This window comes from Scatophagus argus, chromosome 13 (genome assembly GCF_020382885.2).
Source record: "Scatophagus argus isolate fScaArg1 chromosome 13, fScaArg1.pri, whole genome shotgun sequence".
NCBI lineage: Eukaryota > Metazoa > Chordata > Actinopteri > Scatophagidae > Scatophagus > Scatophagus argus.
The window spans coordinates 3,786,985-3,799,872 of record NC_058505.1 but is presented as its reverse complement, the minus strand read 5'-3'; the positions used below and the strand labels follow the sequence as shown (position 1 = coordinate 3,799,872).

At 43.1% G+C, this 12,888-nt stretch overlaps 2 protein-coding genes and 1 long non-coding RNA gene across 17 annotated transcripts in view; 2 read left to right on the top strand and 1 right to left on the bottom strand.

Moving 5' to 3' along the window:
• Nucleotides 1-3,523, top strand: part of LOC124068784 (supervillin-like) — a 38,113-nt gene extending 34,590 nt beyond the window's left edge. For 11 of the 12 annotated variants that reach the window (XM_046407255.1, XM_046407256.1, XM_046407250.1 and 8 more), the window contains one exon: nt 2,718-3,523. In XM_046407255.1, the coding sequence (XP_046263211.1) occupies nt 2,718-2,804 (87 nt within the window). In that variant the 3' untranslated portion in view covers nt 2,805-3,523. Of the gene's footprint in view, nt 1-1,134; nt 1,157-2,717 lie in introns of all 12 variants that reach the window. The other variant, XM_046407251.1, reaches the window with a different exon arrangement.
• Nucleotides 979-5,985, bottom strand: LOC124068787. Its single transcript, XR_006844979.1, has 2 exons — nt 5,848-5,985; nt 979-1,430 (listed from the first exon to the last, which is right to left on the bottom strand). It is a non-coding gene; the product is annotated as an uncharacterized LOC124068787 (long non-coding RNA).
• LOC124068786 (acyl-coenzyme A thioesterase 1-like) lies at nt 5,886-12,714 on the top strand. 4 transcript variants are annotated; one of them, XM_046407265.1, is made up of 4 exons: nt 5,886-6,146; nt 9,743-9,938; nt 10,548-10,735; nt 10,969-12,714. In XM_046407265.1, the coding sequence occupies exons 1-4, from the start codon at nt 5,886-5,888 to the stop codon at nt 11,575-11,577; spliced, it is 1,254 nt and encodes a 417-aa protein (XP_046263221.1). In that variant the 3' UTR covers nt 11,578-12,714. The 4 variants fall into 4 exon arrangements, with proteins under 4 accessions (XP_046263221.1, XP_046263220.1, XP_046263219.1 ...); XM_046407263.1 differs by lacking the exon at nt 5,886-6,146 and adding an exon at nt 7,692-8,373 and having other exon boundaries at nt 9,462-9,938; XM_046407266.1 differs by lacking the exon at nt 5,886-6,146 and adding an exon at nt 7,692-8,554 and having other exon boundaries at nt 9,462-9,938.
• Nucleotides 12,715-12,888: the final 174 nt, after the last annotated feature.

Below are 12,888 nucleotides of genomic sequence, written 5' to 3'. Positions count from 1 at the left end.
TTCTTATGGTACGAAATTAGGACTCAGGTCCCGGGAGCAATAGGTAGAATATAAAAAAATATGAAATGAAAAGTTGAATAAAAAATAGAAATATAAGCTAAGTAAAAACAGAATATATACGCTAAGGACAAATACAATATAAAAGCTAAACATTCTGAGAAAAGAAATAAATAAATAAAGAAGCCAGTTTTAGCATGTGCAGCATAAATATGCATGTGCAAGTGTGTGCTAGTGTGAGGTAGTCCAGGAAGTGTGAGGTAGTCCAGGAAGTGTGAGGTAGTCCAGGAGGTGTGAGGTAGTCCAGGAAGTGTGAGGTAGTCCAGGAGGTGTGAGGTAGTCCAGGAGGTGTGTGGTAGTCCAGGAAGTGTGAGGTAGTCCAGGAAGTGTGAGGTAGTCCAGGAAGTATGAGGTAGTCCAGGAGATGTGTGGTAGTCCAGGAAGTGTGAGGTAGTCCAGGAAGTGTGAGGTAGTCCAGGAGGTGTGAGGTAGTCCAGGAAGTGTGAGGTAGTCCAGGAAGTGTGAGGTAGTCCAGGAAGTGTGAGGTAGTCCAGGAAGTATGAGGTAGTCCAGGAGATGTGTGGTAGTCCAGGAAGTGTGAGGTAGTCCAGGAAGTGTGAGGTAGTCCAGGAGGTGTGAGGTAGTCCAAGCAGAGTTCCTCATCACAGGAAAATATCTGATAATTATTTTTTGCAACTTTCAAACTGTACCTTATTGAAATATCTGCCTCACTGAAATCAAGTTTGCAGTGAAAAACTTACTTTAGACAAATTAGAGTCTGTAGAACAGCGACGTCATTCAGACTGAACACTGACACCATAACACCCAGGTGGCGCTGCTTACCTCCACCTGCAGTGACGACTACCTGCGGCTCACACACACCTGCTGTCCGCTCAGACAGTGTTTCTGTTTCTGCCAACACAACACGGTCCTGAAAATATTTCACAATAGAAGCCTTGTTGACAAAGGTTGACAGAGGTATTCTATCCACAGGAAGGCTTTTAATTTGAAATGGACAAGGACAGATACGATCAGATTTTGTGCATAAAATGCTAAGATTATTGAAAGGTCTTTATTTTTGTCCCTTTACATCCGTGCTGTGATCCATCCTAACTCCACCTAACTCTCACTTCACAGATGAAGTTGTAGGTGGATTCAGGTAAGCGGAGCCGTTGATGTGATTCATTTGGCGACCTTCTCCTTCGAGCACGTTGGCACTCTGTTTCTCTTTACGTGGATTTGAACAGCGAGTCACTCCTGTTTCACTGCCGTCTCCTGAGGAGGAAAGACTCGCACTCGGCTGCACGATTACGCCTGAACAGATCATCCTGATTACTTTGCGGTCCTCAGCGACTGGACTCTGCAGTCCAGCTCCCACACAGAGCAGATGACAAATCTAAAACGACATCATGGACCAAACTTACATCTCATTCCTGCTGGGGAAAAAAAAGAGATGAAATATTAGGAATTTTAAAACTAGAAACTTTGTATGCACCAACTAAGTATGGACTCGTATAGCTGCATTCATGTTTATTATGAAGTCAGTCATACTGTCATTTTGAATTAGTATGTGCGTTTTTCACATGAAACTACGGGTCTGATAATCTCATTTGTTTCCCGCTTCTCCAGTCTGAGGAGTTGCTGCTTTTTTCTATTTTATATCATTTGTTTAAGATGTCTCTTTGCTCTCTGGGGAAAAATATTGAGGATTTTTCACAGTTTTCTGGCATTTTATAGGCAGGACGATAAAGCAGTTATTTGAAAAAATAACTGGCAGTTTAATCAGCAATGAAAATAACAGCCCTCATCTCGTAATTTTCAAGTATTTTAAATTTTTTGTTTATTTATTTTTGCTCCAGCAGGAATGAGCTTCCATATAAGCCTCAGCAACGGCGACAGATTCAGCTGTTTGAGGGTGTAAATTAGCTGTTTAAACATGACAAATTTACGCTTTGGTGATAACTGAGATGTTTAATTGTGCAGCTATTGTGCCTCTCTTCTCCTCTGTCGAAGGTGTCGGTACTCAGCACCTTCACCTCCACCTGTGCAGCTCTCTGCTGCTGCTGCTACTCTTCACATACACACACACACACACACACCTTCTCTTCCCTCTCCCGTTCACCTAAATGCACTTATGATTCACTTTCAGCTGCACTGCAGTCTGACTCACCGTCAGAAAATGGAGGCATGAAAACACTGAAACAAACTAACTTCTCCTTGAAAGATGATTTTTTTTAGGTTTTTGTGCTGAGCTGTCATTCAGTCCACTCCTGACCAGGATGTTTTCCCTGTCATAAAGACCCTAATGGGGCCCTTTGGCATCGTTTTAGCAGGAGCAGGAGAACGATTTAATCAGATCGTTCTCCTGCTCGAGGTTTTCCGTGAGACTCACCTGAAGTTAAGGCTTGTGTCTGGTGCAGAAGAACTTAATCAACACAAGTAAACATTCAGACGTGTTTCAAAGGCTGATTAGCATAGAAACTCCTCTCTCGAAAGACCAAAACAACATTACTGCAATTTGAAAAATTACAGCAACATCTTTGCTTTTGCTGTGTGTTTTTGGTCTTTTACTTTTGGAGCTAAAATGACTCGTGGTGGACGGCGCCACAACCGTTATCAGCCTCAGGAAGAACACCAGTTCTCCCCTGTGAAGCCCATGTCGAATTCCCTGTGTCATAACCTGATTAATGAACCACATGTTTCTCTTCTTCCAACTGCAGAAAGCTTTGGACATGAAGAGGGAGGAATACGAAAGTTTGCCAGGGTGGAAGCAAGTGAACTTAAAGAAGGCCAAAGGTCTGTTTTGAGCAAGTTTTAAAGATCAGAGACGGCGTGCGAAGCGGACAGAAAGTGAGAGGGTGGAGATGGAGTCACACACCCGTTCCGGGCGTGATAACATGCGAGGACAGAGAAACAAAACGTACACGAAGGATGGGACTGGAGGTGCACTCGGCTTGCTTATAGTCATGTTTTACCTTTTACCTGTCGTTGCAGAAGAAAATGAAATTCAAACATTTTAAGAGGAAGCGAAAAGACGTGTGTGTATGTGAAGTCTCCTGCAAACACTGAAGTCGGCGCCGATGGACTTGTTGTCAGAGGGTGCCATGCTGTGTGTGTGTGTGTGCGTGTGAGTGTGTGTGAGTGAGCGTGTGCGTGTAAATGTTTTTGTATGTGCATTTTTCTATCCATGTGAAGACGTCAGATGTTGTGAGGAGAGTTGTTACTTCTCCTTGTCTCCAGTGTCTGGATGCCGTCAGGCCACGCAGTTTGAACTCGTGTTGCTCGGTTTGGTCTTGAAAACTGCTGAGGTGAGTCTGACTCGCTGAGCCTCCCGAGAGCAGAGATGTAAGAGTTGTAATTTAAAGGTTTTTGACTTTTACGAGAAAGAGAGGCAGCAGCTTGGCGAATCTGAATGTATAGTGCCTTGCTTTTTGTGTACAGTTTATATACAGAAATTCTAGTCTGCATTTTTAAAGACTTTCTTTGTGATATAAGACATAGTGAATTAAATCACAGTGAAGCTCAACTCAAGCCGTGTGTCACTTTGTGCCTCCTGCTTCACACATTTTAACCCTTTATTTTGTTTTCAACAATTTATTGAATTCTAAAAAGTCAATATTCCACATATGTTTTCTCCTTATCTGCAGATGATATTATATACTATATAGACAAAAGTACTGGGACACGTCATCATCACACCAACAGGGATGACGTCTCATTCTAAACCCACAGACAGCTTTGCAGCTCTAACAGCTTCCACTCTTCTGTGAAGGCTTTCCACAACATGTTGGAGTGTTTCTGTGGGAATTTGTGCCCATTCATGCAGTAGAGCATTTGTGAGGTCACACACTGATGTTGGACCAAAAGGCCTGGCTCACAATCTCCGTTCCAGTTCATCCCAAAGGTGTTGGATGGGGTTGAGGTCAGGGCTCTGTGTGGGCCAGTCAAGTTCTTCCACACAAAACTCATCCAAACACATAGGTAGATACCAGAAAATATGGATGTTTGTTCCCCAAACTCAACACAGAGATGAAGTGGAGATCTTTTCATTCTTCAAAATGAGTGATTTCTTTGATCAAATCCATCCAGTTTTTAAATAAACTCTCATTAATGAGCCATGTAGCATTTATTCAAGGACAAGAAATACGCTGAATATGTTTGTCATGATTCAGGTCCAAAATCTAATAAACACGGGTTTCAGGCGCATTGCTGTGTGCCCCAACTACCACCAGTGGGCATCAACAAAACAAAACAGCTGTTTTTAAGCTGACATTAAAGGTTAACTATGCAGGATTTACTAAAAAACAAATCTCATCACGTTTGATCACTAGAAGTGTCTTAGAGTGTCTGTTTCCGCCCTCTCCTGTCTTATTGTCTTCTTATTTTGTGCTTTTCCAAAGTTTCTTTCTGACTTCCTGCACGTTTGATTTGTGCGTTCACAAACAGAAACCAACTAATCCAGTTTTCCCTGCCTCTGTACTACACTGGAGTATCTCACTGTGACCTCCTGACTAAATAAGGTATACATGTACATTTGCTGAGACACATGTTGTATAAGCCACTGAATGTTTAGAAGCGCAGAAACATTTGACGAGCGCCCCCTGCAGGCAGAAATGTGGACTTGCAGATAGCTTCATTCAATAACATCAACCGGTGTTTGCAACAGCGTTTAAACTGGGAACAGGACGGCGCGAGGCCCAAATTACAGGTTGGTAAATCTGCTTTTCTCATCAATCAAAAATTCATGCGTAAAGAACCAAAAAACTGCTGACTGCGATCACATCTCAGAAAAAGGCGTAACATCGTGACGTGATTCCTCAGATCCTGTGATCGACCACCTTCACAGCCTTGAAAACTTTCTTTAAAGATCGACACGTGCTTAGCAGTTATAATATGCGGTGACAGAAGCTGAAAAGAAAGCGGAACATCTACAACTTTGGCAAGTTGCCAAATCATGAGGAGTTTTTGCGGTCTGGTGTTGCGGTCTTCGTGTAGGGGGTCTACGGGCTTTTCGTCCTCAGGTGTCTTATTCTGTTTGGATGTATGCCTGAAAAATGACTTTTGACCACAGTACACTATTGACATTTCGAAATGACTTAATTTGCCCCTGGTTAATGGGTAACGTCGATGGAGTTCCACTTTGGAAATAAACTGCAGATTTTGATCTTGTTTTGGAGGAGGTCCGGGTTTTCCCAGACTGACATAAAAATATTTTACATGCTGAATTATAAAAACTGAATTTGAATCACATTCATCAGTGAGTGTATATTTCAACAATATAAATGTGAGACCCTTTTTACAGTAAAGTCTGACTAAAATGTATGTTAATGTTGGTTTAAATTAGTTAATATTTGGTAATTAGTTTGTTTTTTAAAAGAAGTTAATTTAACAGGCAGTCAGTTAACAAATTTTAATTAAACAAATTAAATTAACAAATAGGCTCAATTACCAGTAATAAACAGGCCAATAAATACAAGGTGACCAGTTAAAGAATAATGAATGAATGACTTTTTTGGGAAATATAAAACGCAAATTGAGGATAATTATAAAATCTAAAGAAATACAATATAAATTATGCATAAGGCTAACATAGCCATTAACTGACAGGTGCAGGGGGTTCAGAGTCTGTCAGTACCAAACAATCAAACAGTTCATGTTAGTGTTGGTAAATATTTGGTGATCAGTTTGTTTTTTAAAAGAGGTTCATTTGTATCAGTCGGTGGACACTTAATTTCTCTGTTCCCTAACACGGTGGTAGAGTTGCTTCTTATTGGGAGAACACCGTGAGACATGTTGACACTGTCAGATTTTGTGTATTTCATGTCACATGGGCCTAAAAGTTTGACTCACCTGTTTGCTTTGTTACAGGATCATTAGTTTGTGAAGAGATGTCCTCCCAAGTCAGACTGATGCTGCTGCCAAGCGCCAGATGTTTGTTCGATGAGCCTGTCCAGGTGAAGGTGGCCGGGCTGAGGTCCAGACAGGTGGTCACCATGAGAGCCAGATCAACAGATGACAAGGGGGTGGTGTTCAGCTCCTCGGCCACCTACAAGGCTGATGGGAGCGGGGAGATCCACCTGGACAGAGACCCCTCACTCGGCGGGAGCTACGTCGGGGTTGAACCCATGGGTTTGCTGTGGTCGTTGAAGGCAGACGCTTTGCACAAAAGGTTTCACAAAATCAGTTCGCTAAACCCTCATGTGGTGAATTTCTCTGTTCATGAGGAGGATGGGGAGGGCAGGATGCTGGCTGAGGTGACCAGTGAGAGGTTTCTGATTGGAGACGGGGTGAGTCGGCATCCTATCAAAGAGGGGAATATTCGTGGAGTCATGTTTACCCCACCAGGTTGGTCTACGTGTTTGTCACGCTTTATATCACTAATCACAGAGTTTGTGTCTAAAGTTACTAATAGTGTTTGTCACTCAGGGCCACCATAGTCCAACATCGAGCTGTACGTTTCTTTAAGTTGCTTTGTAACAACTGAATGGTGCTTCGACTGTAATTTCCATGATTTGTCGTAATCTCGCGTGTCCAGGAAAAGGTCCGTTCCCTGCGGTGTTGGATTTGTACACGTTCGGTGGAGGTTTGTCAGAGAAAAGATCCTCCCTGCTGGCCAGTCGGGGTTTTGTGGTTCTGACCGTTGCCCTGTACGGCCACGATGACATGCCCAAGAACATCAACAAGGTGCATCTGGATTATTTTGAGGAAGCAATAGAGTTTTTAAAAAAACAAGACAAGGTGAGTTGTTGCAGTCTCCTCATTTTTCATGGTGCTTGTGTCATGTTCAGTTTTCAGTGTTCTGCACACAGGTGCATCTGTTTTATCTGTGTATCTACAGTTATGCATTAAGTTACAGTTTCATTTCGTCACTTCGCATGTTCCACAGGTGGGTGGAAAAGGAGTTGGTGTAATATCCCTTTCAAAAAGTGCAGATCTGTCTCTTTCAATGGCGTCTTACCTGCCAGGTGTTGAGGCCACAGTGTGGATCAACGGCTGCTGTGCCAATACGGCTGTCCCCCTCTACTACAAGAAGAGTCAAATCCTCAGTGCGTTAATGTTTGACCGGAGCAAGGTGACTCCCACTGAGACAGGTGCCTTCATCAGCAAGTATGTAGTTAATGATCCACTGGCAGAGGAGAACAAGGACAGTCTGGTCCCCATTGAACAAGCCACAGGGCGTTTCCTCTTCGTGGCTTCAGAGGACGACCTCAACTGGGACAGCAAGGCTTACGCAGACATGATGGTGGAGAGACTGAAGCGTCACGGGAAGGACAACTTCGAGACCGTGATTTACCCCAGAGCGGGACATTACCTGGAGCCACCATATGGACCCTACTGCCCCTCCAGTTTCCACGGGCTTCTGGGTAGTCCAGTTCTGTGGGGGGGTGAGCCCAGATCCCACGCAGCAGCTGAAGTCCACATGTGGAAGAAGATCCAGGAGTTTTTCAGAACTCACCTGCGCTGTGATGCCACACAGACTGTAGCCAAATTGTAGGTATGAAAACAGCCCAAGAAATGACACTGAAGAAATGCTAAAATCACAGAATTTCTCTGGGCTGCCAAATAATTATGAAAAAATATTCTATTGGCTTTTTCTGTTTTACGAGTACAAATTGTGTTTACAGAGTACAAAATTGATGGAGATTTCCCAGAAGTGAGTCACGCAGTCTATAATCTGTATGGCATTTTATTGTCTTCGGTCTGTAGATTTTAGAAATTACCTCAATGGTTTTAAAACATCTAACATAAACTGCTTTTAAGGCTGCTGGCACACTTACAAAAATGTGGATTAATATGTGTTGTCCTTATAAATAAATAAATAAAATTAAGCTTCTGTTGAATTTTGTGTGCTGTGACAATCAGAATGTGAGAAATATTTTTTTATTTGCATCCCTCCGAATATGGTACCAACGCAGTGATGAAACACGGAAGAAGTATTCATCACTTTTACTAAAGTAAAAGTAGCCGCTCCGCAACTTAAAGACAGTGTCTTGTATTGTTGGTTTCATATTGTGGATACAACATTAAAATAGAGCTTCCATGTGAATGTATCAGGTAGAAGTGGGGCTAAGTTGAATCTTTTAAAAAAGTTAATTAATGGGAAGGTTAATTATTAACTGTACATCATATTTTGTAAGCCAGTCATACATTTTGGATGTAAAAGATTACACATGTAACTGCAGCTGTCAAAGCAACGTGGTGGTATGAAAAGTACAAGAATTCTCTAAAGTAAAACACAATGAAAATACTAAACGAGCTAATACCAATACGAGCGCCCTCTGCAGGCCGGAATGTGCACAAAGTTTCATTCAATAACGCCAAACTGGTCAGTGCAGCAGAGTTTATTACCAGTTCCGCGTGAGACTCATCTTACAGGTGAGTAGCGACCGTTTCTGATGAGAAATCTCGGCAGCCAGTGCACAGTCTGACATGTCGCCTTTTAAACTCACCAAAAACTACCGATTACGATCACATCACAGGACAGGCGTTACATCGTGACGAGACTCAGCTGACCCTGTGGATTCTGTGGTCAAGGAGTTTCAGCTTCGCACCTTCTGTTAGTTTATTTGTTAACACTGACACGTTCTGCACCTTCACTGCTCGATCAGTAAATGGTGACATTCATCGCATTTCGAAGCTGAAACAAACTGCGTCAGTCAGTTTCCTCTTTCACGATGTTGACCTTTGGCCGAGAGAGAGAGAGAGTTTTCTTTAATTCTGACGTTATGTTACATATGATGGGTCACTTCAATGGCCGAATGTACTAAAAGAACAACAATTCGTTATATGTATAATGCAGTGCGAAAGTGTAGGTGAAGTTGCGCATTGCTAATGAAGCAAGTTTAATATGACGAATTTTGAACGGAGTTTGGTTTACATGTCCTCACGTGACACTGGCTGCAGATAGAAACAGGACCTTAAGAAAAATCTAAAGAGTCAAGTGAGAAATCTTTACTGTAACACAGTGTGTGGTAATGCAAATGTTATGTGATTATAAAAGAACAATAAAATATAATTATTGCAATGGATATTACAAACTTAAATATAAATAATTTAACAAATAGGCTCAATAAATACAAGGTGACCAGTTAATGAAAAATGACTTTTTTGGGAAATATAAAACACAAATTGAGGATAATTATAAAATCTAAAGAAATACAATATAAATTATGCATAAGGCTAACATAGCCATTAACTGACAGGTGCAGGGGGTTCAGAGTCTGTCAGTACCAAACAATCAAACAGTTCATGTTAGTGTTGGTAAATATTTGGTGATCAGTTTGTTTTTTAAAAGAGGTTCATTTGTATCAGTCGGTGGACACTTAATTTCTCTGTTCCCTAACACGGTGGTAGAGTTGCTTCTTATTGGGAGAACACCGTGAGACATGTTGACACTGTCAAATTTTGTGTATTTCATGTCACATGGGCCTAAAAGTTTGACTCACCTGTTTGATTTGTTACAGGATCATTAGTTTGTGAAGAGATGTCCTCCCAAGTCAGACTGATGCTGCTGCCGAGCGCCAGATGTTTGTTCGATGAGCCTGTCCAGGTGAAGGTGGCCGGGCTGAGGTCCAGACAGGTGGTCACCATGAGAGCCAGATCAACAGACGACAAGGGGGTGGTGTTCAGCTCCTCGGCCACCTACAAGGCTGATGGGAGCGGGGAGATCCACCTGGACAGAGACCCCTCACTCGGCGGGAGCTACGTCGGGGTTGAACCCATGGGTTTGCTGTGGTCGTTGAAGGCAGACGCTTTGCATCGATACTTTTTCAAGAACAACGCGCTAATACCCCATGTGGTGAATTTCTCTGTTCACGAGGAGGATGGGGAGGGCAGGATGCTGGCCGAGGTGACCAATGAGAGGTTTCTGATTGGAGACGGGGTGAGTCGGCTTCCTATCAAAGAGGGGAATATTCGTGGAGTCCTGTTTACCCCACCAGGTTGGTGGCTCTCTGATTTCTGTTTTTATCACAGTTTATTTACAACCAAACAGTGTTTGTACGAGCCAGCATGCATATTAGCAGGACCCTGTTACCAGTGAAGACAAATGGAATGCAGCCATCATTAAAATGATTAATTACACCCGTACCGTATGGTGTTTCAAACAACAAAGGCAATCATTTTAATAAGTGATTAATATAAGTGATTAATTGTGAAGCAAATTAGGTCAGAAAATACCAAAGATTGTCTGGTTCTGTTTTTCTCTGTTTGATATGAACGTGTATTAAATAGATCCACCTTTGATTTTGAGCCCTTTTGTCAGACAGAACAGTTTGAAATGAACTGGATTCACACATCACCTTCCTACCTTACCGGGCAAATCTCTTCACAATATTAACCCCTCATTCACCCTGTCACACGACTGGCGGCGGTGCTACCGTGCAGGATGCTGCCCTGAAACGCAACTTTTACGAAACTATTCAGCCAAACGTATTTAGTTATACCCAATAGTTTGTTTGTGGATATGGCCGAGGTTGAAGTTCAGCGACACTGCATCAAAAGTGCACCCATGTGTGTGAGATGTTTTACGTGTCATGTTTATGTTCTAGGAGAAGGTCCATTTCCAGGCGTGTTGGATCTGTGCACCTTCATGTCAGAGAAGAGAGCCTGTCTGCTGGCCAACCGAGGCTTTGTGGTTCTGGCTCTCGCTGTCTACACTGAAAAACCCGATAACGTCAAAGAGATGCATCTGGACTACTTTAAAGAGGCAGTGGATTTCTTACAACGACAACCGAAAGTGGGTCATTTGAGTTCCTAACCACCACATCAGCATAAAATTGCAAGCCTTTAGATTTGACTCATTTGTTGTTAGCAAGTTTTATTTTCTGAGTGCAACTGAAACAATTTACACATCATCACCTTTTAAGCTGCTCCTTTTAAACCTGCTGGCAGTCAGTTGTTTATCTGCACATTTAGCAGCTCTGTGTATTCATACCGAATTTAATCACCTCATTTTCATGTTTTCCGCAGGTCGGAAGTAAAGGCGTCGGCATAATATCGCGATCAAAGGGAGGAGATATTGCTCTTTCACTTGCTGCTTTTGTGCCAGGTGTTGAGGCCACAGTGTGGATCAACGGCTGCAGTGGCAACGTTGCCGTTCCTCTCTACTATAAGAAACGCCAGATCCTTTCACCTTTAGTGATCGACTCCGGCAAGGTGATTCCCACTGAGTCAGGAGCCAGCATTATCAAGTATGCTGTTCAAGATCCGTTGGCAGAGGAGAACAAGGGCGCCCTGGTCCCCATTGAAGAGGCCAAGGGGCGTTTCCTCTTTGTGGCTTCGGAGGACGACCTCAACTGGGACAGCAAGGGTTATATGGATGAGATGGTGGAGAGACTGAAGCGTCACGGGAAGGACAACTTCGAGACTGTGTCCTACCCTGCAGCAGGACACATCCTGGAGCCACCGTACGGACCCCACTGCCCCTCGGCCTTGCACGGTCTTCTTAGTTATCCAGTTGTGTGGGGAGGTGAGCCCAAGGCCCACGCAGCAGCTGAAGTCCACATGTGGAACAAGATCCAAGAGTTCTTAAGAGATCATCTGAGATGTGACGCTACGTGGAATAAAGCCAATTTATAAATGCATCATGGCTGCCAACTAAGCTAAGAAAAGAAACTGGATGTTTTGAAATGAACAATCCAGTGTTTGATTGTTCATGAAATATATCATGTTTCCAGGTAACATATTTTTAATTCGTTGGGAATCTGATGCCTCTGCAGCTTATGCAGATAGAGAGATAGATGACTTTATTCATCCCCGAGGGGAAATTAGGTTGTCATAGCAGTCCAGTATATTTGAATACAATAAAACACTATGACACGAAATACTGAGTATAAAAGTAGAATAGAGAAAAGGATTAAATACACTAAAGGACAGTTGTGTGAAAATAAATAACAGTGAAACAGTATCAGTATATAAAATGTTTCGGAGTGTAAAAGGTGACAGGTGGATTTAGTCCAGGTGTGTAATCGTGGCTCTGACAGAGGTAGATGAGTTGTAAAGTCCGATGGCAGTAGGTAGGAACGATTTCCTGTATCGTTCCTTAGAGCAGCGGGGTTGAACGAGTCTGTTACTGAAGCTGCTCTTCAGCTCGTCCAGTGCTTTGTGGAGGGGCTGAGAGGGACTGTCCGTCAGTGCCAGCAGTTTAGCCACCATCCTCTCCTCCACCACCTCCTCCAGGGTGCCAAGTCTACAGCCAACAACAGACTCTGCCTTTCTGATCAGTCTGTTGGCATCCTTTGCCTTGATGCTGCACTCCAGGACGCCGCAGCAAAGAAGATGGTGCTCGCCACAACAGACTGATAAAACATCTGCAGCATCTTGTTGCAGACATGAAAGGACCTGAGCCTCCTCAAGAAGTAAAGCCGGCTCATTCCCTTCTTATAGACGGCCTCTGTATTGGTGGACCAGTCCAGTTTATTGTCCAGTGTTACACCCAGGTACTTGTATGAGTCCACTAAATCCACATCCGTCCCCCTGATGCAGACGGGAGAGGGCAGGGGCTTGTTCCTCCTGAAGTCCACCACCATCTCCTTCGTCTTTGCCACGTTCAGCTGCAGGTGGTTCTCCCCACTGACTTCAGGTGGTCAGATTTTGCCATTAATGACAGCTAATTATTTTGTTCTTTTTCCCACTGTTTTGTTACTGTAGTTTTTTTTTTGCTTGGATTTCAACCATTTTGTGAGCACATCCTCTACATTGTTTCTATCATGTTCAGAAAAGGTCAAAAAGGGGAGCAGTTGCAGTCCAAACAAACTGCTGATCATTTTACAAACAGACAGTTAAGTGGCCCTCCCAAACTCAGTGTATTAGTGTAACACTATCAGGATCATCGCCCTCTAGTGGCCACAGAGATGAGTAACAGGCTCCTGAGAGAAAGCTGTGATATGC

Excerpts from the sequence above, each read along its gene's own strand:
- LOC124068786 (XM_046407263.1), top strand. The coding sequence starts at position 8,289 with ATGTGCACAAAGTTTCATTCAATAACGCCAAACTGGTCAGTGCAGCAG. Across the intron at positions 8,374-9,461 it reads GCGTGAGACTCATCTTACAG|GATCATTAGTTTGTGAAGAG; the intron begins GTGAGTAGCGAC and ends GATTTGTTACAG. Across the intron at positions 10,736-10,968 it reads TCTTACAACGACAACCGAAA|GTCGGAAGTAAAGGCGTCGG; the intron begins GTGGGTCATTTG and ends TGTTTTCCGCAG.